The 27,098-nt window shown below is 39.3% G+C and overlaps 1 protein-coding gene across 1 annotated transcript in view; it reads right to left on the bottom strand.

Moving 5' to 3' along the window:
• LOC146678781 (ephrin type-A receptor 6-like) overlaps window positions 1–19,180 on the bottom strand; it is a 52,641-nt gene extending 33,461 nt beyond the window's left edge. The window contains exons 1-5 of the mRNA XM_085413388.1: window positions 19,124–19,180; window positions 13,647–13,775; window positions 12,435–12,584; window positions 12,192–12,353; window positions 11,863–12,091 (exon numbers count right to left, since the gene is read on the bottom strand). Coding sequence (XP_085269514.1) covers window positions 11,863–12,091; window positions 12,192–12,353; window positions 12,435–12,584; window positions 13,647–13,775; window positions 19,124–19,180 — 727 coding nt within the window. The remainder of the gene's footprint in view (window positions 1–11,862; window positions 12,092–12,191; window positions 12,354–12,434; window positions 12,585–13,646; window positions 13,776–19,123) is intronic.
• Window positions 19,181–27,098: the final 7,918 nt, after the last annotated feature.

Here is a 27,098-nt window from a genome sequence, read left to right as displayed (position 1 = left end):
CCTATGAAAACTCCAGAGACTGGGAAAATCCCAGTAGATTAGTAGCTTTTGAAATGTTCAGACCAACTCATCTGGCACCAACAATCATGTCACACTCAAAGTCACTTAAATAATAATTCTTCCACACTGTCATGACCATGTTTATATACTTAAATGCGCTGACTTCCTGAGATGATATTTTCCTTAACTTTCAGTTGAACAGGTGTACCTAACAAAGTGGCCAGTGACCATATTTTTTGCTTAAGTCCTTCAAATTGACAAAAAAGGAGTAGTAGCTAAAGGCTAAATAACGATTTTTGGCAGCAATTTGTTTTAATCAGCAGGTTTAACCCAGTTTAAGGTCACTTTGTAGTCTTGCAAGTAGGTAAAAGAGGAGCGATTTTAAGGTCACTTTGTAGTCTTGCAAGTAGGTAAAAGAGGAGCGATTAACATACGAATAATTCATTATTAAAATGTTAACACAACCTGCTTCCTGCTGAAATCTCAATCCACTTACACAGTCCATTCTGCTGACCGGGTATTTGCAGTTCTCCATCCTTAGACTGTTTCACTTTACCTCCAGTGTTACTTGCCCATTTCTTTCTTTCCATCAACTCACACAACTCTCCTTTCCTTATCTTTTCAATTTTTCTCCCCCCCCCCCCCCCCCCCCCCAACTGTTATGCTCTGCAACAATTTTCACCTATTCTTGTTTTTCATCTTTATTCCAATGTATTTTTTTCTTTTCCCATCTCTCGTCTTCTTCGTCGCTCTTTTCCCTCGAGGCTTATCAGAAGATGGAAAAACCACTGCAGATTGCCTCCTTTTCCCCAGACTTATCTTGGCACAGAAGAATAAAGCATTAATAGTGCAGTTATTTAATATTCTGGGAATTTGTGGATGATTTTATTGCCATTTTATTGCAGTTGAGTTGAGTGATTTTTTTTCTTTCTTTCTTGAGAATATATATACTTGTGGGTGGAATAATAATTAAAGAAATAGGAAATACTGTATATATACACTGAGAAATTCAATCAAGCCAGAAGGTTTATATAATTTCAGCTTCATTTTAATATCTTCATATATTTTCTGTAAGTAAGCAAAAATACATAGTAGTTAACTGACTTTATTTTTCCGTAATCACATCATCTTCATATATTGCCTAATGCATTAATGCCTCCATTGAAATACACTACCACTTTAAATTCTCTATTGACGCTAGCCTTTTTTTATCATAAGCGTGATAAATGATGTCCTGCTGTGACACAGTCCCCAGCACTGTACAAAGGATGACTGATGGAGGATTATTACTGTTTGAAATTAATTATATTCAATTATTTTTGTGTGTGTATATAGTAATGCTAAGATATAATGTTTCATGAAAGTGATTTTTGCAGTGACACCAAATCTGTTCGTGCAGTTTCTCCAGGATCTACATACATCAGCTTTTCAATACTCAAGAGAGTACTGCATGACTGAGAAAGAAACTTCCTCCCTCAAGCTGGATTGCTGCTACTTTAGTCAACCTAGTGATGGAAACTTTCTCACTGATATTATTACACTAGATAAGACAGGAAAAACTGCAGTCTGTCACATAATCTTGGAAAATTAATGTAAAGAGAAGATAACTTGGACTATTTTAAATACACCTCCCCCGTCCTGTTCACCGAACGGAGAAACTGATCTAACTAAACACTAATCTTCAGAGTGGTATTTTTTTGTGAGTGTGGGATAAAATTCATTTCTTCTTCCAAAGAAAACTGAAATTGTATCATAGTATCCCTGCCAGTGTAAGCCTGGCAGGGATACCATGCCAGAGTTGGTACCTCTGCCAAGTCTGGCATGTAAAATAGTAGAACTAGCATAGAAAATAGCCACTTTTATGAGTATATCACATAAATGTTTATCAAAACACCCCAGACACACTACAACTTGACATTTTCTGCTCAAACAACCCTGTGCCAAGTGTGGAGTCTTTCAAGTTCCTGTTCACTATTATCTCTCAGCTCCGGAAGTGGGAGCCCAACACCAACTCTATTCAAAAAGTCCCAACAGTTGACGTCCTTTCAGCTGAGGAAGGATGGCCTATCATAGGAGCTACTGATCAAGTTCTACACTGCGGTCATCAAGTCTGTCGTGCGCAGTCTGCTTCAGACACAAAACAGGTTAGTATGACTACCTACCTAGTACTACTAGCGCTACTATAAACTCTAAAGAATGTAGAGAAAATAACTGGCGTCCCCTTGTCCAGCCTCCAGAACTCCTCAAGAACCAGTGAGCAGGCAGCAAACATGATCAGAAATTCCTCACACTCTGGACACAACTTTTTCAACTCTTCCCCTCCGGCAGGTGTGACAGATCCACCTACACCAGAACAACCAGACTCAGAAACAGCTTCCTTCCCACTGCCATTATCCTCATAAACAACTAAGTTGTACCTATGCCAAGTATTTATTATTAGGTAGTCTAGGTACTGTAGTTATTGCATTCTGCTCTGAATCTACAATGACTGTGTTCTACAACAGTTCTACATGTACACAACATTATATTTCACACATAATGCATAATCGTTGTGCTGCACCAGTCTACTTCCTTACGCATGTGTTTGTCTTATATTTTATCTGTTTGTGGTTGGCAGTAAGCCTACTCTGTGTATAATGAATCCATATATAACATATATTGTTTAGACTTTTCTAAACACCCAGTTGCTGGTAATCAGATGAACTCGATTAATTGATCAACGGCGAGTGTGAGCAACTCTAGAAAGCTTTGAAAGTTTGCTGACTTGGAGCATTCAGGTGTGTATTAACACAATGCCACAATCTTCCCAGGAGTGGATGAGAATTTAGCCACAAAGTCAGACCATGCAATTCTTAGAGAAACTACCAAGAAGAGCTACATCTAAGACTCTGAATGCCTCAGTTAGCATGTTAAAGTTCATGACAGTATAACAAAAACTAAGACTAAACAAGTGAGGCCTGTTTGTTAGAGTTGCCAAGACAAAGCATCTTCTATCTACAAAGAACATGGCTTAGGTTTGCAAACTGCAAGACCTCTGGTACAATGTCCTTTGGGAGTGGAGATGTTTAGCTATATTGCAAAATATAAGAAAGCTGTGCCTAAACAAACGTCCACTAATCTCAAAGAAGTGAAGCAACATTGTGAAGAAGAGTGGTCCAGAATTCCTCTACAATGATGTGAAAGAATGAGACATACAGAACATTATTAAAGTTATTGCTGGTTCTATTCAATTAGGGCATATTTAGTTTTTCACAGGACTGTATATAGTGGAAACACCATCAACTGAAGTGTCCTTGTATGTGTAACACCCTTGGTTAAAACAAATCTGATTGTGATCTGATCTGTGAAGGACAGTTTTTAAATCAACTTATAATTTTCCCATTTGAATCGCCAGGTAACAAAAAGATCAGTCACTACAGTGGGGCAAAAAAGTATTTAGTCAGCCACCAATTGTGCAAGTTCCCCCACTTAAAATGATGACAGAGGTCAGTAATTTGCACCAGAGGTACACTTCAACTGTGAGAGACAGAATGTGAGAAAAAAATCCATGAATCCACATGGTAGGATTTGTAAAGAATTTATTTGTAAATTAGGGTGGAAAATAAGTATTTGGTCACCTCAAACAAGGAAAATCTCTGGCTCTCACAGACCTGTAACGTCTTCTGTAAGAAGCTTTTCTGTCCCCCACTCGTTACCTGTATGAATGGCACCTGTTTGAACTCATCATCTGTATAAAAGACACCTGTCCACAGCCTCAAACAGTCAGACTCCAAACTCCGCCATGGCCAAGACCAAAGAGCTTTCGAAGGACACCAGGAAAAGTATTGTAGACCTGCACCAGACTGGGAAGAGTGAATCTACAATAGGCAAGCACCTTGGTGTGAAAAAATCAACTGTGGGAGCAATCATCAGAAAATGGAAGACATACAAGACCACTGATAATCTCCCTCGATCTGGGGCTCCACGCAAGATCTCATCCCGTGGGGTCAAAATTGATTGATTGATTGGTAATTTATTTCAACATGTGAACAATATACAAGTACATTTAGAAAAGAAATGAGAGAAAAAAATATACTATACAAATTACATACAAAAAAACATTCTGATTAATTTACATGTTGAAAGGGAGTGGGAAGAAGTATACACTTATTTAATCCCACCCCTGTCCCATAAATTATCAGTGAATATTTAGTCAGCTTCCTTACTGATATAATTTGTAATAAAAATAGTGAACAGATTTCTGATATACTATATACTATAATATCACATCATGAATTTTTTGTTTGTTTGTTTTTAAATAGAGACATTCACTTAATTTAAATATTTTCCTTTTCTTTATAGATCGAGAAGATCATATTTTTATAACTCTTTTTGAACAGTTTTATGTTTGGACATTGCTTTAATTCCATATTCAGTTTGTTCCATAGTTTCACTCCTTGAACAGAAACACAAAAGCCTTTTCTTGTAGTACGTACCTTCATTGTTTTGAAGTTACAAAAACCCCTTAAATTATAACTTCCTTCTTTCAAAAAAAACATACTCTGAATATTACCTGGCAGTTCTTTATTTTTTGCTTTGAATAGAATTTGTGCTGTTTGGAATTTCACTATATCGTCAATTTTCAATATTTCAGACTGCAAAAATAGTGAGTTTGTATGTTCCCTATAACCTGCATTGTGGATGATTCGAATTGCTTTCTTTTGAAGAGTAAAAAGTGAATGTAATGTGGTTTTATAGTTATTGCCCCAGACCTCTGCACAATAGCTTAAGTATGGTGAAACCAGTGAACAGTAGAGAATATGAAGTGATGTTCTGTCGAATACCTGTTTTGCCTTGTTTAGTACTGCAATGCTTCGTGATACTTTGGAATGAATATATCTTACGTGAGCTCTCCAGTTAAGTTTTTCATCTATTATTACCCCCAGAAATTTATTTTCACTGACTCTTTCAATATCAACACCATTTATTTGAATCTTTGCATTTGTATTTAAACTACTATTTCCAAATAACATAAGTTTAGATTTATTCAAATTTAATGATAATTTGTTTTTATCAAGCCAGAACTTCACTTTACTTATTTCATTAGTCATATCCTCCAATAAATTCTGCAGATCATCACCAGAGCAAAAAATGTTTGTATCGTCAGCAAAGAGAACCATTTTTAATACTTTGGACACTTTACAGATGTCGTTAATGTACAAGTTGAAGAATTTTGGACCCAAAACTGACCCTTGGGGTACACCACAAGCAATGTCCATACATAAGGAGCAACCACCATTTATTTTCACAAACTGCTTTCTGTCACTTAAATAACTCCGGACCCAATCTAAAACTACCCCTCTGACACCATAACGTTCCAGTTTTCTTATTAATATATCATGATCTATAGTGTCAAATGCCTTTGTCAAGTCTATGAATAACCCAGCCACATATTGCTTTTTGTCTATGGAATTTGTGATGTATTCTATTGAATCTAATAGTGCCGATGATGTTGATCTGCTTGATCTGAATCCGTACTGACTCTCAGTGAGTAGTTTATGTTTATCTATAAATTTTTCCAGTCTGTTTTTAAACAGTTTTTCAAGAACTTTTGAGAATTGAGGTAGTAAAGAGACAGGCCTGTAGTTTGTGAAATGGTGTTTGTTTCCAGATTTGTATAGAGGTATAGAAATCATGAGAACGGTGAGCAAAGATCCCAGAACCACACGGGGGGACCTGGTGAATGACCTGCAGAGAGCTGGGACCAAAGTAACAAAGGTCACCATCAGTAACACACTACAACGGCAGGGAATCAAATCCCGCAGTGCCAGACGTGTTCCGCTGCTGAAGCCAGTGCATGTCCAGGCCCGTCTGAAGTTTGCCAGAGAGCACATGGATGATACAGCAGAGGATTGGGAGAATGTCATGTGGTCAGATGAAACCAAAGTAGAACTTTTTGGTATAAACTCAACTCGTCGTGTTTGGAGGAAGAAGAATACTGAGTTGCATCCCAAGAACACCATACCTACTGTGAAGCATGGGGGTGGAAACATCATGCTATGGGGCTGTTTTTCTGCCAAGGGGACAGGACGACTGATCCGTGTTAAGGTGGGGGAACTTGCACAATCGGTGGCTGACTAAATACTTTTTTGCCCCACTGTACTTACCTGAATACCTGCTTGACCTGCTCTTATGCCAACTGCTGTTGAAAGCTTGCTAGCAGTGGAGCTCCAAGTACTGCAACCCTAAATCTGAAGAAAGATGAGAGGATCGCCAATTCCTGTTTGCACTTACCTGAAGAAACTTACAGTACCTGAGTATTATTCCACTTGGAAAATCTGTGTCTGAATGTTAAATTCCAGAGTAACAACTTACCTGAAAATACTTCCCTGATCAGAATCCCAGCTTGAAGACTGACCTCTGATCATTCACTGTTGTTATTTCTTCCTGACTTCTTTTCATTAAAACTGTTTCGACTGTGTCCTGCATTTGAATCCTTTGGGTGAAAGCTTGACAACTGGCTCCATAAAAATTCCCAAAATAATGGCCGCTGTCCCCACAGGCCATCATCAGATGATAGCTGAGGATCCTAAAGTGCCATTCGTTTTGCTGCTGGTCTGCTGAAATTACTGCTAATAAGGACAGTAAGTAAAACCAAACATTGAGCTGGAAGCTGCTGACATACAGATTTAAGATAAGGTGAAATTCAACATTAGGTGATAGCTCTCTGTGGTTTCATTGCTACAATGAATTATACATCTTGATTCGTTCCATAAAACATTGATAAGAGAAGCTATCCACAGTTATTCAAAACACATCAACTGTTGAAGTTTCAGCAGGTAACCTACTGTAGCTTGGTGAAGTGCAACATCTGCACACTTGCAGGAATGTAATGACGTACCAACCAAGAGATTTTGAGTTGTTTGGATGTGTGGGGTTGGAAGTTTTCTCTTGGCTTTACGTTGTCAGAAACAGATGGAGCTGAAGAGTATGTTTACCCTGGACTCTCAGCTTTGATATGCAGATAGGAAGTTCACAGAGAATGAGTGATGCTCTCGTCTGCGCTGCGTTACAGGCCAGAGTAAACACAGTCCTTAATGGACAGAAGAGGGGCACAAACACTCAGACACACCTAAGAGATGTATCGATTCCTCATTTCCTATTCCATTTTACTCAAATTTAAAGGTCACAACTTCAGGCTGGAAGTCATCAGTGAGCAACCTACTGTCAAAGCCTGTAGCTCTGTGGCATGGTCAGGGTAAGTGGCAAAAGACAGAAAGCAACAAAAATAGAGACTAAGCAACTTCAGCTTGTTGCTCCTAAATTGCTTCATTTGCATTTTTACCATTAACTTTATTTAAAAAGAGGAAAACTGTGCTGGATTAGGTGGAGTTTAAGTAAAAAATGCAATGCATTTTTAAGAAAATTAAGAAGATTTTGCTGAAACCATAATATTTTCATTTCTCAGCTTCTGAGACTTATCACTTATCCTACTGGTGGGTTTCTGGTTTCGTCTGCATATCGACTCTGATTCACATGAAATCTGAAAAGACATCTCTATTAGCTTCACCCACAATTCACTGCCTCTTTATGAATATGCTGCTGTGACGAAAGGATGTGGAACAAATAGCATTAGCACTATGAAGTTGCCTTATCTAGGTCATGATATAACCAGCCTATCTCTGAGTAATCCTCTTGTGGCTGACAACGAATGAAAGGAATAGAATAATAAGACACTCGATTGAGATGTCAGAACAGTCTGGCAGAATGCTATTGGGGTGGAGAGCAGCTTTTGATAAGCGCTGATGCCTTTGTTTAGGCAGCTGGGAGGGAAAGATGGACGTGTTAGTGCAGAGCTCTGCTTATATTTGGGAGGCTGGGGCTTTCCCTTTTCTCTCTCTCTCTCTCTCTCTCTCGCCCTCGCTCTCTCTCTCTCCCCCTCTCTCTCCCTCTTTTGCTCTTTCCCCATGCTGCCTCTCAGACAGCTTTGATCACAGTACCCTTTGAAGCAGTGTTCCAAAATGAAAACGAGGAGAAAGCAGAAGTCATCGCAAGTTCATGCCTAAACTTCCTGCAACTCCAAGCAAAGTGCACATCTTCATTACTGCATATGCTCTGACGGACCTATGGAAATTATTGATGGGGGGTTGGAGGGGTGATTGGTCATAAATCATTAATTATCATGCCATTATGCGTTGTTTCTACTCATCACCACTTTAAACCCTAACGGTAAGTTCGCTGACGCTCTCGCTGTTTCAGATTTCCACAGTAGACCATCCCTGATAGAAATAACCTGACGTTTCTGACCACAGCAACAACCGCAGCAAAGAAAAAAGCAACACTGGTTTCCTTCACTAGGGACCCTACAGTAGATGCGTGAGTCTAAGAGGAACACCCATTTTGGGAAATGCACTTGTTTTCCTTCAGACAATCTGATAATAAGATCAATATTCGTTTCATGTTCATGCATCCGCTGCAGAGATGGGAAAAGGCCCAGTCGAAGCAAAGACAACACACAGGAGGGTACTGCTTTTGGTAAATGCTCAGCCTGCCTCTTTCTTTTTGTTTGATTTATAGATGTAGTACTTACTCGATTAGCTGATCACAAAAAAACCTGATCAAATATTTTACTAATTGATTTTACTAATTGAAGTTAAATTTTGAAATATTCCACAGTTACAGCCCGCAAAAGTTATTAACAACTGAAATTTAATTAGTTATTTTATTAATCATTTAATTAATTTTTAAGATGTTGTTGTTATATGTTGAAGCTTTTTTTTATGCCAACGATGCTTTTGATTGCAGGATGTAACCACATATGAGTATTCAGTGACTGCATCATAGCCTTCATCTACAATCGCATTAATTAACCTTAATGTCACCATTGTTGTTGCTTAAGTATTATGTGCATGCAGCCGTGTATGCTAAAGCTGATGTTGCTGCTAAAGAAATCACAGGAAAAACACTTCATTAGTTACAGCTTGCTAGGCCATGGTTGCAGCTTTTTGCCTTCAGAACTAGTTCTTCACAGCACAGATTCAACAAGGTACTGGAAACAGTCCTCAGAGATCAGTGTCTATAGTAACATGATAGCATCACACAGTTGCTGCAGATTTGGCAGATACAAATCTTTCTTTGTACCATATCCCAAAGGTGCTCTATTAAATTTAGATCTGGTTGACTGTGGAGGCCAATGCATGTTACTGAGTCAACTCAATAACATGCATTTGTTATGTGTGACATGGCACATAATCCTTCTGGAGTCAGCTATCAGAAGATGGGTACACTGTGGTCATAAAGGGATGGACACTGTCCGATTGACTGTGGTGTTTAAACTATGCTCAGATGGGCAGGATACAAGACAGGATACATCCATGCGTTCATGGATCTATGATATTTGATGTATTTAGCTATCCAACTGTTGCAGCAGAAATCAAAACTCATGAGACCAGGTGTGGTTTCTCCAGTCTTCTACTGTCTAATTTTGGTACACCTGCATGAACTGTAGCCTCTGTTTCCTGTTCTTAGTTCATCAGAGTGGCACCTGGTGAGACCTTCTGCAGCTGGAGCCCATCTGCTTCAAGGTTCAACAAGTTGCTCTTCTGCTTACCTTGATTTTAACAAGTGGTCATTTGAGTTACTGCTGCACTCCTATCAGCTCAAAGCAGTCTGGCCATTATCCCTCAACATCCCAGCCTAAAGAACTGCTGCTCATTAGATATTTTCTCTTTTTGAAACCCTTTCCTGTAAACCCTCAAGACTGTTTGTGGAAAAATCCCAGCAGATCTGCAATTTCTGATGTACACAAATGCCCATCTGGAACCAGCAACCAGGTTCTAAGTTCCTTAAATCACCTTTCTTCTTCATTCTGGTGTTTGGTTTGAACTTCAGCAGGTCGCCTTGGCCATGTCTACATGCCTTAACGCACTGACTTGCTGCCAAGTGATTGGCTGATTAGATATTCGCATTAAGAAATAATTGAGTAGGTATACCTATTAAAGTGGCTGGTGAGTGCGTTTCATCACTATTCTTCTTTCACAGTTCTTTCATATCTCTGGATAGTTAATTTGATTTGTTAAATTTATAAACAGCATTTGTCAGTTTAGGTTTATTAGAGTGAGGATCAGACATTGTGATAAAACACGCTAACACAGACATCTTTTTCAACTGCCAAGTGGGTTGAGTACATTTGAGAGGAGCAACTACTGGCAGCCAGAGGGGATGAAAAAGGAGAGCAGAGATGGAGAACATATAAAAGGGACACCATGAGAGTACTGCTCCTAAGCTGGCGTCTCATCTGGAATCTCTCCTGACAGGCTTCTGTGTTGTTTAACTTGAGATGATTGAGAGCGAGCGAGAGAGAAAAGATAAATAAAAGGAAGATAAAAGAGAAGAAGATAAAAAGAAAAAAAAAATTACACCCGAGGAGCAAATAAAGGCGATATTAGAGCCTATCCTACATATCAGCTGTACTAATGACTGCTGGAGTTCTCTCTGTAATGCTCTGAGTAACTACATCACCACAGGGTTACTACATGAATTTCACCCCAATCAGCTGTAAGTCTATAAAATATAGTAAGGAACACGGAGTGCTCTTCAATTGTAATCATGCACTGTGGCTCAATTTAGCTCCTGCCATAATTACAAGTAAGTCTGAGTCTTGTAATGAAAGGGAAGGTTGAAGAAAGGTTTAGCAAAAACTAGGTGTGAGCTAAATTAGCTGTGAAACTAACAAATGAAGGCAATTAGCCAGCTAGCCCTCCATCATTGTCTAATTGAGAGAGCAGGCCAAAGACCATCTGAAACAAGTAAACAGTTTCTTTAAGTCCTTTGTAATCTGTTCAGTGGATCACATTTAGGTTATTTTGATTGGACTAATTATTCTTCCCAGTTAAATTTACCCTTCATTCAAATTTGTGTTGTACAGTTATTTCATTTTTAACCTTAATTTATATTTTATTGCTTCTTAGTTAAATTTAACCTTTTTAATTTTTCATATTTATTTCCTATCTTATTCATAGCCTTTTCCTTTTTTGTTTTCTTTAGGTCACGAGCAGTTGTCCAAGCATTTCACTACATATCGTACTGTGTATGACTGTGTACGTGACAAATAAAATTTGAATTTGAATTTGAATTTGAATTTGAAGCATCCTAACAAGAAGCTTCTGTACATTTTTAGGTATCAAAGGGCAAAAAATCAGACCTAAATACCAGAAATCCACAAACGGTTTCATTTTACAAGAAATTACTTTCCCATTTCAGCCACATAATTGACAGAGTCCAGAGAGGGATCTCATGAGAGCCAAAGTAATGATTCCGAAAACTCTGAAGTGATACACACAATCCCTTCCTATTTGCATTGTTTGTGATCACGTAGCAGAAAAGGATGGCAACGAAGGAAAGTGAGAGTGTGAGTTGAAATGGTGAAATAAAAGAAGAGAGAAAGGATGGGGAGTGAAGCGAAGAGTAAACAAAGTGGACAAGAGAGACGAGACGATGATGAGGGGGAGGCGGGGCTGAAAAGGGATGAAGAGAAATGGGGATGGAAAGGATCAGACAAGGATGCAGGATCTTAGAACGAGAGGAGGGAATATCAGTCCTGTAAAGTCAAACTCTTGCAGATGACTGGGAGGCCCTGGAGATCTGTGAGCATGACGCATCCTCTCCTCTCCTCTCCTCTCCTCTCCTCTTCTCTTCTCTTTGCTTTTTTAGCACACTGTTAGCATACCATACTTCTCTAAAATGAGTGCAGACAGGAACACACACAAATTCCCAGAGGGTTCCCAGAGGAACCCACCCGAGGGATTAATAAAGTTCTATCTTATCTTATCTTATCTTAAATGCACACACACACTCAGAGATACATCTCGGGCTGCTTCTCACCTTGGCAGTAGCCGTCCATTTCCTCGTGGCCAATACTACAGACACAGCGGCCCAGTGGTACCAGCCAGTCTCCATCAGCACCACAGTACAATTTGGGCGTGTCCCTCTCTTCTGCGTTCTCCACACACGAACCTCTCACTTCCACCAAAGAGGATGAGTCCATTTGTGGCACTGTTTCAGGAAACGCGGCCAAGTTTCTTAAAGTTGAGGGGCACCGTTTGTAGAAGACCTTATGTGAAAGAGGAAAACACAGTGTTCAGGTTAAAGAAGTAATACTGAGTTTATGCCCAGTCTATGCGAGACTGAGTCATGCAACCCTGTTCACTGACCTTTACAGACACAAGAGCAATACAAGCTCCCACATCTTGGAAGGCCAGGTAGAATCCCTTCTGTGTGATGGGGCCCACTTCCCTGACCTCGGTGTTAAGTCGAAGGACACGATCTCCAAGATCGGTCTGTGTAAAGCTTTCATCCGCTGCTATGGTGTCCACCTTAAACCAAACACACGCTTTACTCACGTAAAGTCACACAATGACAGTTCTGTCACATGACAAGAATAAAAACATGACAACCTTAGCATAGTCAGTAGGCCGGAAGCGTGTGCTGTCGGGGAGCGGCCCGTCTGTCTGCAGGTAAAAGAGATTGAAGGTTTCCTTACAAGTACCAGAAACCCAAGGGATGGAGTTGCAGTCTCTCAGTGTAAAGCGCAGCTCCACATATACCTGAGGTAAAACATAGATTAAACAATTACGTCAGTATTATAACCATCAATAATTTCATACAAGTGTGTTTATGTTAAGCCCTTTATTTAACAAAACGAAGCCCATTTCACAAGCTCTCTTCAAATCACCGTAACTCCGTTTTTTCTTCTACAGACAAAATTTAAATGGTTTTGGGAAGAAGAGAGGACACACTTTAAGGGGATATTGTACAAGCAAAAATGCAAACATAATAGGACTCTATTAGCACATACGGAAAAAAAAAAATCTCCTTCCCCATAAGAAACACGAAGATTATTGCTTTATACTTTCAAATTGTGCTTCATTTGACTATTTTTATTACTCTCTAAGTATTTTTTAGATCAACATATCCACTAAAATCTTGCATAATTTTTAAGTTAATACTGATGCACAGCCATGCTAACAAACTTGTTTTTATGAGCGACACCGAGCAAGGTAAGAACAGTTCAGCATGTTTCTCCATTTGTTGTGCAGTAGCCGTGCCTCAAGGGTGGAGAAGCCGAGTGAGCGCAGGCCGCTGTGGTGGCACACGATGCCTTTAAACAGCTTGACAATGGTGTTAGTCTTGCCCATGGCACTGATTGGCTAATCATTACTCCTCCCCTGAAGCTCAGTGGACAGATCGTTCTTCTATCAAGAAGCCACTATTTCAAGTCACGATGCCAGACGGCTCAGTCCCCTCGAGCGAGCGAGTGCATTGATTTAACAGTCTGTATGCGGGCAATTCTCAGTCTACAAAAAGAGGTAAATGTGAAACTTGGTGCAGCAACATAGTTGTGTTTCCCACCAGCCAATGTGCACAGAAGGCATCTTACTATATCTTTGTTACAATAGACTCTGTGTTGACTGTAATAGAAATCGGTCCTAAGCAAAGTGTCAGGTTCTTATAGCTATTTGTCTGTATTTCCCGGTAGGTTATACAGAAGACTGAACTTCCTCCAGGGAGTGTGACTCTTTCTCAACCTGGGGGCAATGTCAAAACCACAAACAAAGATTTCTATTCAAGTGTTTGTCTTTGCACAAGTTTTGTGATGTAGTCCTGACCCTCTGTGCAGCTTGTCGCTGGATCCACCCAGACCGCAGCCAGTTGTTCTGGTTTGGCTCCATTACATGGCAAACCTGGAAGGTGTGTATAGGTCTGTTCTGTTCATCCATCTCTGTGATAGCATCCCACTGATTAAAACAAAAAAAAGGATAAAGTTATTATGTGCAATGTGTCACGACACTTTAACTCTATCATTTGCAAAATAAAACTAGTATTTTTGTTAGAAAATTAATATTCTGGTGTATACATAAAACAAAGTATTCAAGCTACATTCATAAGACCTGTGTCTGTTCTGGGTAATCAAAAGAATCTCTTTAAACCTGTTTTATTCATACTCAAAGCCAAATAAAATCTTTCTTTCATATTTTTAGTACTTTTCCACCTTTATTATGACAGAAACAGAGGGGAGAGATGACAGGAAAGTGAGAGCAGAGGGAAGACATGCGGCAAATGGCCCAGGGCAGACTTGAACCCTTGCTGCTGCGTTAGCCTCATGTCGTATGGGTCGCTTGCTTAACCCGGTGAGCTAAAAGATACCCTAAAGCAAAACAATTTGTTTATACCACACACACAGTCAAAATAAAACACAAACACATTCATGACACAATCGTCTTTGGATTTTATCAGTCACACTGAGACATGACAGGACATTACAGACTCTAAATTTAACTGTAAAATCAAAGGCAACATGCAATTCATTTGATAAGGTCAGCATCAGGTCAAAGCCAGGACACAGGGCAGACTTTGCTGTCATCCTCCTCAAAGAGAGTGCCCTACACTTCCTTCTTGTGCACCATGCTGAGCTGAGGACATGTTTGAAAGATAAAAGGCTGACACTTGTTGGTGCCTTCAAAACTGAAACTGTCTTTAGCACCTCTGTGTTTCTGTATTTCGCTGCCTTGTTTTAAAGGACCTGTTATCTTCTCTGTATTTCCTGATAATGGTGGCCACAGAGCATCTGCTGAGATTGGATTGTAGTCTTTGTCCCGATTCCCTCGTTGTCATTCCACCAACTAGGACCTGGTCTGTCACAGCTACTTAAATTTCCTCTGAAATTACCGGCCTTCCTTTTTTCTTCATCCACCGCCTCACCTCCCCCACCTCTCAGATTTGTTTCCATCCATAGCTGGCATCCATAACTTTTAACTTTTATCAGGACTTACCATTGCCACTTGTGGTTACCATCACGCATCATACGTACAATACATCACTGTTAAATGTGTTTTACAGATGTTTTTTGGGGGGGAAATGAGTCAATGACTTGTTAACTATAAATTGTTTAAGGCTTTGAGTGATTTAATAAATTGGCTAAGGACACTGAGCATTTGGTTTTGAAAAGGGGATTTAGTGTTTTACAAAATCAGAAAAACTGTAAACCATCAGTAATTTGTGGATTAGTGAGGATTAGCTGATATGGATATGGGTATGGACTATATTGGTATAGCAACATATTAGCATCAAATGTGCTAAAATGGAGATTATATTAGGATATTATAATAAACACACTCATGAATGATCTAGTTTCTGAGCTGCTTTGTATAATGTATATAAGCCTTCGTTGCTTGTAGTGAAACTTAATCTGTATAGAAACATGACATTTGAGAGACACAAATTCTCTCACCAATGTTTTCAAGCTGTTGCATCAGCCAGGCTCTCATTTGTCTGCTCCGCTTTAACGGTGTGATGATCAGAGCTTCAAAAGCCCTAACATTTATTGACAGATCCTCTTTCTCACAACTCCTGTGGCATTACATGGGCAGCTGTGATTGTGCCAGATGCACAGCTGGACATGTAGTTATAACTCAAGAACATGAGACACACTGAAGACATGCCAGTGCTTTGACTTGAGTCTGAAACTTACAGCATGTAAATCATTATTTCTATTGTATGAATGGTGATAAGACATTCTGTAAATGACTTTGCTAAAAGAAAATAATTTATTTTCTGTGACTAAAAGTCAAAAGGTCAAATTGTCATGATCCTGGGTCTGCGACCATGACAGTAATTTGTGTTTTCCTGAGACTATTAGTGATTTCTGGACTGAGGTTTAAGATATGTATTTCCTTATGCTTCTGAGTTTGCTTAGTTCTCTGCTCCTTGTTCAGTTGAGTCAGTTCCCTTTCATATCTAGTCTGTCTCTGTCTTGTCCCTATGTTTCCGTGTCTCTTTCGCTGTCTCTTGCTCTCTCTTGCCTCCGTCATATCACTGTGAATCAGTGTTAGTGATTTCCTGTTTTATTGTGATAGTCACTTATCCGGTGTGCATCGTGTTCAGTTTTTCTTCCCTTGTGTCATTAGTCAGACTTGGATCATCTGTGTTCCCTGGTGTGTTTAATCTCCCTGACTTCCTTGTGTGTATTTAAGTCCTCAGTTTCCTTAATTCTTTGTCCCCGTTGTTGTCGTCTTATCCCCTCTGATTGTGTGAGCCGTCTGTTTGGAGTTTTCCCTGTCACCCGATTTAGCATTCCTGACTTCCTGCTTTACAGTAAATTGCTTTATGACCTGTAAACTAAGCAATAAAGCTGCTCTTTAGTTCAGACCTGCTTCTGAATGTTGGATTACTGAACTTAGAAAAGATCAAGCGGGTGCAGAGTCTGCATTGCTTACAGAGATGGGTGGTGTTTGTTCCTGTTCCTCTTTCCTAAATTCCTCACATACAATGTCTTAAATAATCAAGCCCCACCTTATCTTAACGACCTCATAGCACTGTATCACCCCAAAGATGCAGTTGGCTCTCAGACTGCTGGTTTACTTGTGGTTCCTAGAAGTTTTAAAAGTAGAATGGGAGGCAGAGTCTTCAGCTTTCACGCCCCCTTTTCTGTGGAACCAGTTTCTAGTTTCTAGATCTAGCTTCTAGATTCAGGAGACAAACACCTTCTTTACTGTTAAGATTAGACTTAAAACTTTCCTTTTTGATTAAGCATATAGTTAGGACTGATCAGGTACCCCAAATCCTCCCTTAGTTATGTTGCAATAGGACTAGGCTGCTGGGAACTTCCTATGATGCTTCTTCACTTGGGTTTTTCAGTCTTCACATGCGTATATAGCACATGCTTCCATCCCCCCCCCCGTCTCTCTCCCTTCACCCCAAACCGCTCAGCCTTTCCCTGAGCCTAGTTCTGCTGAAGGTCTTTTCCTGTTAAATTTTTTTCCCCTTCCCACTGTCGCCAATTGCTTGCTCATGGGAGGTTATTTGATTGTTGGGGCTTTCTCTGTATTATTGTAGGGTCTCTACCTCAAAATACCAAGCGCCTTGATGTCACTGCAGTGTTACAGAAACCAAACTTAATAGCATTTTCATCAATTCAATCAGTTGTAAATTTTCATAACTAAATTTATCTGAGATTCTCTCAAAAGTATAGCTAATAATATAATGTGTAACTGTGTAACAGAAGTACCGTAATGTAGCTACTTCTTATAGTCTAGATCAGGGGTCGGCAACCTGCGGCTCCGGAGCCGCATACGGCTCTTTTGTCCTTATACTGCGGCTCCGGGTGGTTTGGGAAAAAAATTAGAAGTATTTAGCTGAAGTGTATTTTATTTGTGTTTAGTTCTTTTTTTAACTTGTAGTTCTAAATTGGAAGATTATTGTGATTTTGAAATATAAAAATAAAATTATACCTTATTATTTTTTCATCGCTCAAAATAAGCGTCACACTCGCGGAAGCCGGTGTACCCGCCGAAACACCGTGCATTTATCGAGACTTTCGAACCCAGGTAGGCCAGTTATGGATCTTTGGATCCACATTATGTCAGCAGCTGTTCTCCACCATGAACTATGTTAAAAACAAACACCGCTCACGCCTCACAGACGACAGCTTACAGTTCTGCGTAAAGATGAAAGTGACTTCGTACAGCCCCGATTTGCAGACGCTGTGCACAGAGGTTCAGGACCAGAAGTCCCATTGTAAACATACCACGGCAGACTCGACGATGTTTGCATGAACATGCTTTATAGCATCTCTTTATTCACCACTTTTCACACACGGTTGCTGTACGCATACAGCCGGCTGTAGCTTTGCAGCTCACAGCCCGACACATACCAACACCAGCATAAATGGCACAGACGTTAAGGCGGCGAGACGTGATTGCGGGTGCCGCTAAGGGTGGCGGCTCACAACAGTTTTTGTTTGCTGGATCATTTTAGTTCAGCTGGGTGTCTTTCCTTTTGTTATATTTCTTTAAGAGTTCAAAATGTGTTAATTACATAAATAAAATGTAATTTTCTCTGTAGCACTTCATGGATTTCATAAGCAACACAGCTTAGTTGCTCTGTGGATTCTTTTAAAAAGCAGTTAAAAACTTTTCTTTTCAAACAAGCCTTTTGTTGATCTACATATTTTATATTCTTTACATTGTTTACATTTGATCTTTTACATTGTGTATAATATCTATTGATTGTATTGTTTATTTTAATATTTGTGTACAGCGCTTTGTGACTGCCTGTCTGTGAAAAGCACTTAATAAATAAACTTTACTTACTTACTTTAGTTGTTCACACAAAGAATAAAAGTAAAAAAAACAATATATACAGTGTTATCTTCATTTTAGATTTCAAAAAGTATTTGCGGCTCCCAGTGTTTTCTTTTGCGTGGAAACCGGGTCCAAGTGGCTCTTTGGGTGTAAAAGGTTGCAGACCCCTGGTCCAGATATTTTGCAAGCAAATGGAAAATAGGTGCAGTTATTTGGAATAGTTTTCCAGGCTTCTTGAAGGACATTCAACGCTCTTTATTTGGATTTTGCCCTTTGTTCTGTTTTCCTTCAATGATGTTGAGGTCTGGGCTCTCAGGAGCATAGTCCTCAGTTTCTTTTGCTGCTTTGGCAGTTTGTTTTGATTGTCTGTCATTGGCAGACAAACCTTTTTCTAGACGGTGAATCAAAATCTGATGGTACATTTCCTCATTCATAATTCCATCATTTTTGACAACATCCCCAAAACCACTGGCACATTGTACACATTCAGTGTTGTAGCCCTCTCCCGAACTCCCCCATACAAACATCAGAACCCTAAGAACCCAGGAACATTTTGCACTGCACTGCGTTTCAGATCTGCACTGTTGAACATTATCTCTGTCTTCTTTCTGTCTCTATCTTTTACACTTGTCTGTTTCATAAAATGTATTCATGGCACAGACAAAAACCAATACAAAGGTGAAGCGTTTGACAAGCCTCATCTTAGCACTGTATTAAAGACTTTCTGTTAACAATACCTTACTGTGGGTCCTATCAGAAGGGAGACAAAAACAAGCGGCTTTATGCATGCCTTATGGAATAGTGGGGACTTTACTGTATCTCCTAGATAAGAGAAAATGCATATATATGCGAGAGTTGAAGAATTCTACAAAATAGGGCATTTCATGTTGGCCAGATACAATGGTTCTGGATTGGAAATAGAGGCTTTGCAGAAATCCCTGAATTTGGACAGCACTTCTACACAGATTTCGACTGCAAGGGAGTCACTATCCAATAAGCCTCACTCTGGAAGCCTCCTCTGCCACTTCTTCAAAGGGTGGCGGGGCTGAAGCTTCCTCCATGATTGCACACTATTATTTCCAGGTCACAGACCAGAGCGTGGAGATCGTGAGAAAGCCCAAGTGTCTACACTGAAAACACTCTGTGGCTGGTTATTGATTTCACACTTCGCCATTATGTAAAACTGTATCTGTGACATCCACAAAATGGGGTGTTCAAAAAGAAAAAAGAAGTAATATGCAGTGCTCCTGTGTTGAGAATTTGATATGCATACATTTTAAAACACACTCACACATATCCACACACACAGGCAAGTCACAGATTAAGTGTTCTCAAATATAAATAATTAAACAACACTTTAACCTTGACTGGAGTGTGCAGAAGCAATTAATCTTCTATTAATTAAGCCATCTAAATAAGTAGAGCTGGGCGATATATCGAGTTTTTAAAACATATCGATATATTTTTATACGAGATATAAGATGTGACAATATCCTTTATATCGATATAGTCTATGTTACGTTATAATTATAGTTGTGGAACCGCAAGTTTGCCTCTCTTTCGTCCACTTTTGTCTCTACGCAACGTTACTCCGCCTCGCCTTCACTGAAGACAACTCCCCCTCCTACCCCATCGCTTCACGTGCAGGCAGCGACAAGACGGACACGGCAAATCTCCGTTAACGAGTTACTGCGCATCGCCCCATGCGTGGGGCTGGACGGCGTCAACGTGCTAACGAGCTAAACATGCTAACGAGCTAACCGCGCTAATGAGCTAACAGCGCTAACCCTAAAATCCTTTCATTCTCTCAAAAGTTGATAGCGCGCCTTATGTATGAATTCTGGTTGTGCTTGGTGGCCGCGAACCGATTTTATGTGGTACACGGCGTTCAGCAATCTGTCAAAAATGTTTGAGTACGACTTTGGTAAGCTACGGAGCTGCACCGCTTGATAGATTGTCGGCGCATTACGGCTACCGAGGAGCTTCGCGGAGTGATACGTACTGTGCATCAACGTAATATTACCGTATTGTGTGTGTATAAGGACCATAAATGGCACCTGTAAGAGACGTGGTTATGAAGCGGATTTCAAACTCCAGGCTATCAGTCACACAGTAAAACTTGGGAACAGAGCAGCTGTAAAATCTGTCTGTCTTTGTTATTACGCTCAGCGTCTTTTAGTTTACATTTTGACTGCACAATTGTGAGCTCTTTGTTTAGCACAAAAACAACCTTGTTTTCTTTTATTTATGGAGCATTATTATTTAATGAATGCTCATAATTTAATTTTGAGTAATTTTTCATGTACATCTGTGCTGTATGTTAATAAAAGTGCCTGTGTGACATCTGGGACACAGCTTTGACTAAGAACTCTTTTTGTTCTTACTTTATGGCTTAAAAAAAATATCGAGATATATATCTTATATCGCCATCCAGCTAAAAAATATCGAGATATGAATTTTGGGTCATATCGCCCAGCCCTATAAATAAGCTCTATGTGACACTCATGGGCCAAACGATTAATCAATCATATTCACTCCCTCTTTCATTTGGACCTCTGGCCTCCCAAATATGTTGTGCTTGTAATTTTATAAGGGGACTCTGAGGTAATATTAAGATGTTTAATGATGCACAGACATACCCTGTTTGTTACGTTTGCATGAATATGACCTAAAAAATAAAAAATAAATGTATTTACTCAGGAAAAATCCAAAATTCACACATTTCCAGTAATGCTTCGACTGCATCCAGTTGCAAGGCCTCTGCAGGACTTATGCCACATGCCACTGAATCAGTCACTTAAAAGATTTTGAGCAGACGTAAAGACAAAGTCGGGGAAGTTTCTTCACCATACACGGTGCTCTGTATATCCTCATTACATTGCCCTCCTTACAAAGCTTAAAACAGAAAGTGAGTATCTTATTACAAGAAGCAGACTTTCTGGTTTGCATAAGATCAGCATTAAGTAATTGGAGTTCCATTATGCATACAAACGAGAGAAAATGGTGATTTGTCACTCCGTGTGCCTCAGTGTTCTAAAATGCACCCTTGGGATGTGGCATGGTTCAGTGCAGGGAAAACAAAAATGCAAACCCTGAGTTTGAAAGATGAGCTGCAACCCACGCTCTCCGAGGCAATCAGATATGCACCTACTAATCGCTCTGCCTATTAGTCCAAAGCTTAGCAGACTGTGGAATGCAGAAAGTAGGTTTTGTGTACAAAGTGTAGATCTAATTAATGTACCGAACTCATAGTAATGCTGCAGTGTGAGGGAGCAATACAACAATTGCCTCATAAAAATGCTCGCTGCTGGCTTAGTAGTGAGGCGGACCATACAATGAAATACTGATACTTAGTTTGGGGCTACGGCATTTGATTTCATTAAAAATGCTCTCGCTTTATATGAAATACAACTGAAATCACATTTATTGTCATCACATCGAGCTTGATGCTAAAAGACCTGCAACTATTACACATGTGGCTGACTTTTAGTCCTCCAGATACACCTTCTCCAACTCCAGCGCCTTCAATCTGCATACAGATAGTTATCAGAAGGACAGAGGAGGATGGAAAACACCATGTAATACTTCATCACTATTTATAGCAAGAATCGCAGTACCTGTTCAGGCTTGAGACAGACAGGCGCATAGCACCTGCTCAGTTTACATGAATTTAGTATGGTGGCCATATCAATGTATTCAAGAGTTTTGGGGTTGTGGTTGATGTACCTTTAGAAATAGTTCTGCTCAATTACATCCATAGGAATTAATAATGTTTATCGGGACTGTGCAGCTGAACAGCTCATAATGTTTTAAAATGTTCTTGCTATCAATTCTCTTAAAATTAACAAATATAAAAATATGCAGTGCTGTGAAAAAGATTTAGACAAAGATTACCTGAGTGATTCACAATATCATCACATAAAGATCCAGTTTTTAAATGATGATATGTTTTTTTAAAGAGAAAACAAGCAGTTCAACTTGGATGTTGTCGGTGCAGGTGTTTGAACGCAACATTTTATTGATGATACTTTATCTGAATGAGGACACCTCAGTGAGGACAGCCGTGCAGGTCAGTTTAGCTGCACAGTTTGTGCATGTACACGGATCAGCCACAATAAAACCAAAGGCATGTGAAGTGAATAGCCAAGAAACCCTGGGTAATAGCATTCATGTTGATGTTACCTTAACTTGTACAACCTAAAAATTACTGCAAACTCAGCATACTACCCATTTCCATGTTACTCACCGACGGTTTTGGCCTGCCCAGCAGGATGGTATTCAGGACTGGCTCAAGGAACATCAGTAAGTGAGAATGCTATCCAGCCTCCAAACTCCCCATATCTGAGCAATGGAGTCTCCACCCCACCATCCAAAATGCCCACAGGATGTGCTGCTGTTAAACGCAGTCTCAGGCACCTACTAGCACCACCCCAGGGGTTCCAACTGCTGGGAGCTGTTTTTGTGAGAGCTGCTGTGCACAACATGAATCAGTGGGTGAGGCTGGGGCTTGGTGTATATCCCAATATATCCTTTCCAAAGCCTGTCCGGACGATGCCTGACGAACTATTCCTATTTTTTCGGTTAAGTAGTGTTCGCTTCCTGCTTTGACACACCAATGATGCATTACGACACACTTTAGCTCTCGCTGCAACTGCTTGAGAAGTAGTTGAAAAACAATTTGATTTTGCAGCGATGTTCAGAATGGAAAACTTGCTACGTTGGGTTTTTTCTTTCTTTCTTTCTTTCTTTTTTTTTGCTTCCAGCAGTTTATGTACTGAGCTCTTGACAGAAATTTGACAGCTTGCTTCAGATGGAACTTTTGCCTTGCAGATACAAACATCATCTTTCAAATCAGCTGATGGTTGGACAAAGACCAGGCTTACATGCATGAGAAAAAAGTTTTCTTTTTTACAAATGGTGGAGTGAACCTCACCTTTGGCAGCATATTTTTTTTAGAGCCAACTAAGTCGTTAAGCACTTAATTAAGCTGGAAAATTAAACATTCGTTGCAGATTTATTTCTATTTAATGTCCTCAATTAGAAGTAGATCTGGACCTTTCCTTGCCAACATATGGCTTATGTAATTATTTAAGTCAGTGATGGCAAACTTTGTGAGAAAACAGAGTGTACAAAGTCATAAAAGCAGTGGAACAAGAAGTTAATGCTGACAAAACCTCTTGAATCACTGGAGAAACGAACAACAAACAAGGAAGTTTTACCACTTCCTTGGGTAAAACTGTTCCAGCTTCTCATTAATACAAGTATCTAATCAGTGAACCAAATAGCAGCAACTCAGTGTCTGAGGTTTAAATCAAACATCAGGGTGAGGAAGAAATGTGATTTAAGTGACTTTGAACATGGTTGTTGGTGCCAGATGGACTGGTTTGAGTAATGGTTGACCTACTGGTGGCAGGTCTTTGCTTCGACCTGTAACGGTAACTCAGATAACCAAATGTTACAACCAAGGTATGCAGAAAAGCATCTCTGAATGAACAACATGTCAAATCTTAAAGCAGATTTGCTACAGCAGTACACAGAAACCTGACACTGCAATTCATATGGGCAGTTCACAAACTTAGACAACAGAAGATTGGTCTGATAGGTATTAATTTCTGCTGCAACATTTGGAAGGTAAGGTTAGAATTTAGCATAAACAATATGCAAGAAGAGATCTATCTTGCCTTATATCAACAGTTCAGACTGTTGTTGGGGTAATGGTGTGCGGGATATTTTCTTGGCACACTTTGAACCCCTCAGTACCAACTGACAACCGTCTCTTCATGATCATCAGCTACAGTGTGTCCATCTTCTGATGTCTGCTTCCATATCACAAAGTTCAAATCACCTCAAAATGGTTTCTCGAACATGACAATGAGCTCACTGTACTCAAATAGCCTCTGCTGTCCTAGGATATATACCTAAAGCCCTCTTCTGCACACAATTTGATGGTACATGCTGAAAATGATTCAACATCAATTATTGACTCACTTCGGGCCATTTTATTGCCAAAACAAAAAAATGTATATTTCAGACACCCCTTCTCCAAGATATTTTTAGTTACCTAGAGGCAATGTTGTGCAACAATAGTAAAAAACAAAACAAAACATAATAATAGAGAAAATAATTAACTCATGTATCATAACTCAACTATGCAAGAGCAATAAAAACATCAGAAAAACTTCCAAACATCTCAAAAGATTATGAAACAAAGATCTGAAAAACATTTGAAACATATTTACATATCTGTAAATATCTACACAGAGGTGCACATTACACTTTGTACGCATCACTTTGGTGTATCTGTGCACCCAGGTACCCTACATCTTCCCTTGTTTGACTCCATTTTACTCATATAGTGCAAAATCACAACCTTTATTGCCTCAAGGTGCTTTATATTGTGAGGTAAAGACCCTAAAAAAATAAAGAGAAAACCCCAAGGAAGAAACTTCCAGCAGAACCAGGGTCAGGGAGGGGTGGCCATCTGCCCCGACCGATTGGGTTGTCATATTTTGTTGGCCAGAGTGATGCATTGTCCAAGAGGAGATCTTGATTTGAAATGGGAGCTGTGGGCCTGCTTCTTCTTCTTCTTCTTCTTCTTCTTCTTCTTCTTCTTCTTCTTCTTCTTCTTCTTCTCATACTTTCGAGATATACCACCATTGGTTCGCCCTCTCTTCTTGTTTTCTTTTTTGGACTTTTACAGACAATTTGGAATTTGGGACCATGTTTTCACTTGCGTCTACATCTGGAAGCTTCCCAATGTAAATCTCAAAATTGTGTTGAATGCCTGATCCTTTTGTGATTCGGCGCTATATAATTAAATTAGAATAGAACAGAATTGAACTGAATTGTTCCAGCAACATGTGAAATGTGCACAAGTACATGACATTCTCCCACAGGAAATATCCCTCATCGCACCATATTGCCCTGTCAGAAACCTTCATAAAATCTGAGAAAAAACCCTTTCTACAATTTCATATGGTCACTTATTTACAGTATTTTTTATTTACAGGTCAATTACAAAATATTCTTACGTTCTTGTCAAACCATGTGGTCATGTGACCATGCGTCAGAAAAGGATGCCCCACCATCAAATGATGCTCGATAGTGACTCCCACAACTTCCACTGCACTGAAATTTGATGCTTTTTCAAACACTCTTGGCATAGTTTAAGTTCATATGTACTGAGCACAAGTCTTTAAAATCTCTTTTCCCAGGGCAACACTGTGCTGTAGAGGAGTAATAAAGTGAATGCAACTTATAGCAGTATTTCAGATGCTCTAAACATCTTTTCTTTTTGATAAGAACAAGTTTATTGATCTTTGGCCACCTTACCAGACTTTTAGACAGAATTCTGTCATAGTCATGGGTCCCTGTGTTTTGAGTTTTAGAAAGTTTATAGTTCCTTTGGGGTTTTATTCTTTAGTTCTTGTTACTTTTGAATTCTTGGTTCTGTCTACATCTTCAGTATTGATTTACATTTAATTCTTTGTGTTTCAGTCTAGTGTATCCCCCCAGTACCCTTGTTAAGTCTTTGCCCCCCACCCCCATTTGTTACTTCCTGCTTTATTTTGGTACTCCTTTGTCTCTTGTGCTTTGTTGAACTTTATTTCCTCCTTGTCTCGTTACCTAGATTCTCTTAACCTGTGTTTCATTTTGCCCCAGCTGTGTTCATTTCTTCTAATTGCTCTCTTGTGTATATATATAGAGGTGTCTTTCTCTCAGTCCTTCTCACAGTGTCTTATTTTACTTCTGTATGTTTTTGCTGCCAAAATTGTTAGAGTCTTTTATGTTGTGATGTTTTTAGTCGGGTTTTTTGACTTTTCTGTCAGTTTAAATAAAGGCATCTTTTCAGTTTATCCTGTTGCCTTAATATTCCACATTTGGGTCCTCCTCCATGACAGCTACACTAAGAATAATACAGAAACAAACTGAAAATGTATCTACAGTGTAGGCTTTTGTTTTTTCTTTTTTTTTCTTTTTTTTTCTTCCCTTTCTTTATTCAAATCAGGCAACAAAGTATATATCTCCTTTACATTGACATAGTTTTTTTTTCCTCCCATTTTCCCCTTTTCCCTTCCGCTCCCCTCTTTTTCCCCTTCCCTTCCTTCCTCTCCCCATCCTTTTTACATAAAATATAATTACCATTATATAAACAATCATAAACAATCATATCTATGTCTATACATACACATTTATTATCCCAAATAAGTATATTCAAAGGAGGGAGAGAGGGGAAAAAAACAAAAACAACAACAACAACAAAAAAACCCCAAAACAAACGAATCCCCCCCCCCCCCCCCCCCCAAAAAAAAGAGAAAAAAAAAAGAAAAAGAAAAGGAAAGAAAAAAAAACAACAACACCTGCGTAGGCCCATAGGCTTTTGAAATGCCTCCACTAGGGTGAGTATTTATTCCTTCATTTTTTCCACAATATTTCTGTATATCTGTTTCAAAGTTAAAAAGACAGAAGGATACTAAATAATGAATAAATAAAGGACAACTATTTGAGTCACTGCAGAGAAGAAACCAATTGGGTACAACCAAAAAACAGTTTATAAAAGAACAGAAAGACAAAAAAAATTAAAGGTAATGGAAGAATTTGAGAAACTCAAGGGCAGACAAGTGGGAAGCAAATTGTGAAACTACCTGATAAGAGAGACATAAGACTGCATACGGGAACTAATAGGCGGGAACTATTAGGAAATTAGAGGTGGGAATAAGACGAGGAGAGGAAGTGTAAAAAAAAAAAAACTACACAAATAAATAAAACAAAAAGTAACTTAAAGACAGACAGGGAGCCCCAGAATGTAGAGACAAAGGAAAGTTAGCAGAAACAGTGTAAATTATTATTATTATTTTTTAAAAAGTATAACAAAAAAAACCCGAAATCATAAGAAATCCAAAGAAGCCGATTTTAACCAAATATGAAAACCAAAAATAATACATAACCTGCAGTTATCCCAGCTTTAGCCAGCATAGG

This window comes from Rhamphochromis longiceps, linkage group LG1 (assembly GCF_057381845.1).
Source record: "Rhamphochromis longiceps isolate RC_006_pf linkage group LG1, R_longiceps_female_GT1.1, whole genome shotgun sequence".
In the NCBI taxonomy this organism is placed as follows: domain Eukaryota; kingdom Metazoa; phylum Chordata; class Actinopteri; order Cichliformes; family Cichlidae; genus Rhamphochromis; species Rhamphochromis longiceps.
The sequence above is the reverse complement of the archived record's forward strand: the minus strand, read 5'-3'. Positions and strand labels throughout refer to the sequence as shown.